We start from the raw sequence: 3,129 nt of genomic DNA on the forward strand, positions 1-3,129 counted from the left end.
CGTTACGCATTTTTTCACGTGAAGTCTCCACCTTTAGGTGATGTTAAATGAGGACACTTACCAGCATAATCATTTTTATTTTACTACTAGTGGCCCAATGCATGGATTCATGCACATTCTGTGACTCGCCCGGCCTGGGGCACACCCGTCACGGAGACGGTGGTCATGACAGGGGTGGTGACAATGACCAGCTCCCAGTTTCCTCCGTACTGGGCGCTCACTCAGCCCTCACAGCCGCCCCGTGAGCTGGATGCAGGCAGTGACCTCCATTGGACAAACCAGGGCCCTGAGGCCCGGAGTTGGCAAGGACGCCGCCGGTTCACACGGCTGTAAACAAAGGCGGCCCTTGCGCCTGTGCTCGTTTTCTTTGTTTTTTGGTGAATCCTCGCCGGAGGATCCTTTTCCATTGAATTTTTAGAGAGTGGAAGGGAGGGAGGCTGGGAGGGAGGGAGAGAGAGAGAAACATCCTTGGAGAGAGGCACACCCATTGGTTGCTTCCTACACATGCCCCAACCGGGGCTGGGGATCGAACCTGCAACCCAGGTGTGTGGCCTTGACCGGGACTTGCCCCTTTGATGTGTGGGCCGACGCTCTAACCACTGAGCCACCGGCCGGCTGAACCCTGTGCTCTGAACAGTGGCCTCAGCTGTGATTGTGTCAGGGAATTCTAAGCTCTGACCTGGGGGGCACGAGGGACTGCCAGGTGGGGTGCCCCCCCCCCCGATTTCTGCTGAGCGTGGTCCCTGAGGGAAGGTGCTGTTGACAGCGAGTCCAGCATGGGCTCCCCGGCCTCCGAGCGCGGCCGGCTATGGTGGGGCCTCGCCCGGTGGCAGCGCATCCTGGTCCTCTCGGTCTAGAGACCGAGCCAGAGCTGGAGGCGTGGCTCAGGGGGCTCCTGGTGCCGGGTGCCGGGTGCGCCCCGAATCCCCCACAGCCCCGAGGAGCTGGCCCTTTGCCCACCTGGCCCTAGAGAAGGAGTCGGGGCTCAGAGGGGCAGCGCTCACCAGGCACACAAAGGGCGGCGGAGCCCTCGTGCCTTCAGGAGCCGTGGGCCACTCGCTGCCTCAGTTTACAGATGTGGACATTGTGGCGGGGGTGGGGTGGGGACGGGGTGGTGGTAGTGGTGGTGGTAGAAAGGAGGCATTTGGGTGTGTCCTGTAGGACAAAGAGGGGGAGGCTGGGCTGCCCTCCGTGAGATCGGGGGGCTTACCTTCTCTCTGCCCTCCCAGGCTGTGGAAGGTGTGGGTGCAGGTGCCCAGCCCAGAGCCATTCTTCCAGCACCTGTATGTGAGCCACAGCGGGAACTTCAAGGTGAGAGCCCCACCCGACCAGCCCTTGACACCTCTTACCCTCTCCAGCCCCAGCTGCAGCCCCAGCCCCATCCAGCCCCAGCCAGGCCAGCAGCCAGACCTCGGTCTTGGCATCTGCCAAGTGCAGGAAGTAATTCCGGGGCAGAGTTTGTCAAGATCATGCAGCCTTTCCCAGCCCCAGGAGCCAGCTGGGGGTGGGCTGGGCCAGGTGCACCCTGGGGCCACGAATTGGCTTTCTGGGTCTTAGATGGCCTGGTGAGAGGTGGAGAGGGAGCAGTTCTGGAAAGGGAGGGACCCGCCTGCAAAATGCACCACCCCCTGCCAAGCTTCAACCACCACAGCCACCACGGGCCCAAGGTTCTCTGGGCCCATTTACCGCTCAACACCCACCCTCGGTGGCGGGAGGGGCCTCCCCCGGAGAGGATGTGGTGGCGGGAGGAGCCTGGAAGTCAGGAAATGCGGGCTGGCCCATTGACTGAGCTCCTGCCAGCTGCCTGGAGCTGCGATGAATGCTCTGGGCTCCACCCCACACCTTCCCGCAGCCCCTGCAGGGCGGGCGCTCCACCCCCCAGGGCCTGTGAGGAGACCCTGCTCAGATCGCAGAAGTGGCTTTCGTGGGGAGGGGAGGAGCGTGGACTCCAGCCCACATGGGTGGACCCTTCCTCTTCCCTCTGCTCCGATATCACCTCTATTTTGTATCCATTTGCCAGTACTCATAGCACTCGCTGTGTCCTGGGCAGATATTAACTTACTTAATGCTCACAGCAACCCTGAGGAGTGGGTCCTATGCGCAGGCCCACTTCACAGATGGGAACACTGAGGCCCAGAGAGAGTAAGTAACTGGCTCAAGGCCACACAGCTGAGAAGTGACTTCAAAGCAGTGGTGGCAGCCACATCAGGGTCCTGAGATGAGCTTCCCAGGGGCAAGAGGTTCAAATCGAGGAGATTTCAGTTCTGGGGGATTCTCTCTGCTGATTGGATGGGGACCCTGTGTCCAGAAGGGGATCCTCAGTGCTTAGGGGCCGCTGCCCCAGTCCCTCATGGCCCCACAGCCCTTAGCTACCGTGCACACATAGGCCATTCCAAGTTGGCGGTCTCTCATTCAGTCAGTTAAACATTTCTCGGCCACTGACTGTGTGCCAGGCACTGTGTGAGCCTCGGGATGCAGCTGTGACCAGAAGAACCAGGAATTGTGCCCTGGCCGAGTGTCCGCTGTAGTGGGGACACAAACAGGAGAACACTGGGTTTTAAGAAATAAAACAGGGGCAGGTGGGGGCTCTGTCACTCAGACCTCAGGGACTCCTGTATTTTGACCCCCGCAGGCCACCGAGCGGCCCACGGTCTGAGTTTATACCCTCCCTGGCCCCCATCCCATGCGTGACTCTCCCTCCCGTTCTCTCTCTCACAGAAATGGGTAGGCACGCCCTTCACTGCCTCCAGCCTGGACCTGGGCCCCTGGAGCCCAGGGGTGCCCTCGCCCTTGGAGATGTACAACTGCTGCCCCCCGCTGAGTGCAGCCCAGGGGTTGGAGACCACGCTGCTGCCCGCGCCTGCGGATCTGGTGGAAACTGACAGCGCCCCTAAGCCCGAGCCTGAGCCCGAGTCGGGCTACTGGGGCCCTGCCCCCTGCACTGGCAGTGCGGGCACCTCAGCTTACAGCCAGGAGGGGGACCGGCCCTATGGCCTGGTGTCCATCGACACGGTGACCGTGGTGGGTGCAGAGGAGCCGTGCTCCTGGCCCTGTACCTGTGGGGAAGATGGCTACCCGGCCCTGAACCTGGACGCTGGCCTGGAGCCTGGCCCGGGCACCCAGGACCCC

At 61.9% G+C, this 3,129-nt stretch overlaps 1 protein-coding gene across 1 annotated transcript in view; it reads left to right on the forward strand.

The window, feature by feature from the left end:
- The window catches only part of IL21R (interleukin 21 receptor), a gene marked incomplete at its 3' end in the record, with an annotated part of 12,627 nt that extends 9,501 nt beyond the window's left edge, over window positions 1-3,126 (forward strand). The window contains exons 7-8 of the mRNA XM_006756868.2: window positions 1,230-1,311; window positions 2,719-3,126. Coding sequence (XP_006756931.1) covers window positions 1,230-1,311; window positions 2,719-3,126 — 490 coding nt within the window. The remainder of the gene's footprint in view (window positions 1-1,229; window positions 1,312-2,718) is intronic.
- Between the last annotated feature and the right edge of the window lie 3 nt (window positions 3,127-3,129).

Source organism: Myotis davidii, unplaced genomic scaffold (assembly GCF_000327345.1).
Source record: "Myotis davidii unplaced genomic scaffold, ASM32734v1 scaffold934, whole genome shotgun sequence".
Classification (NCBI taxonomy): domain Eukaryota; kingdom Metazoa; phylum Chordata; class Mammalia; order Chiroptera; family Vespertilionidae; genus Myotis; species Myotis davidii.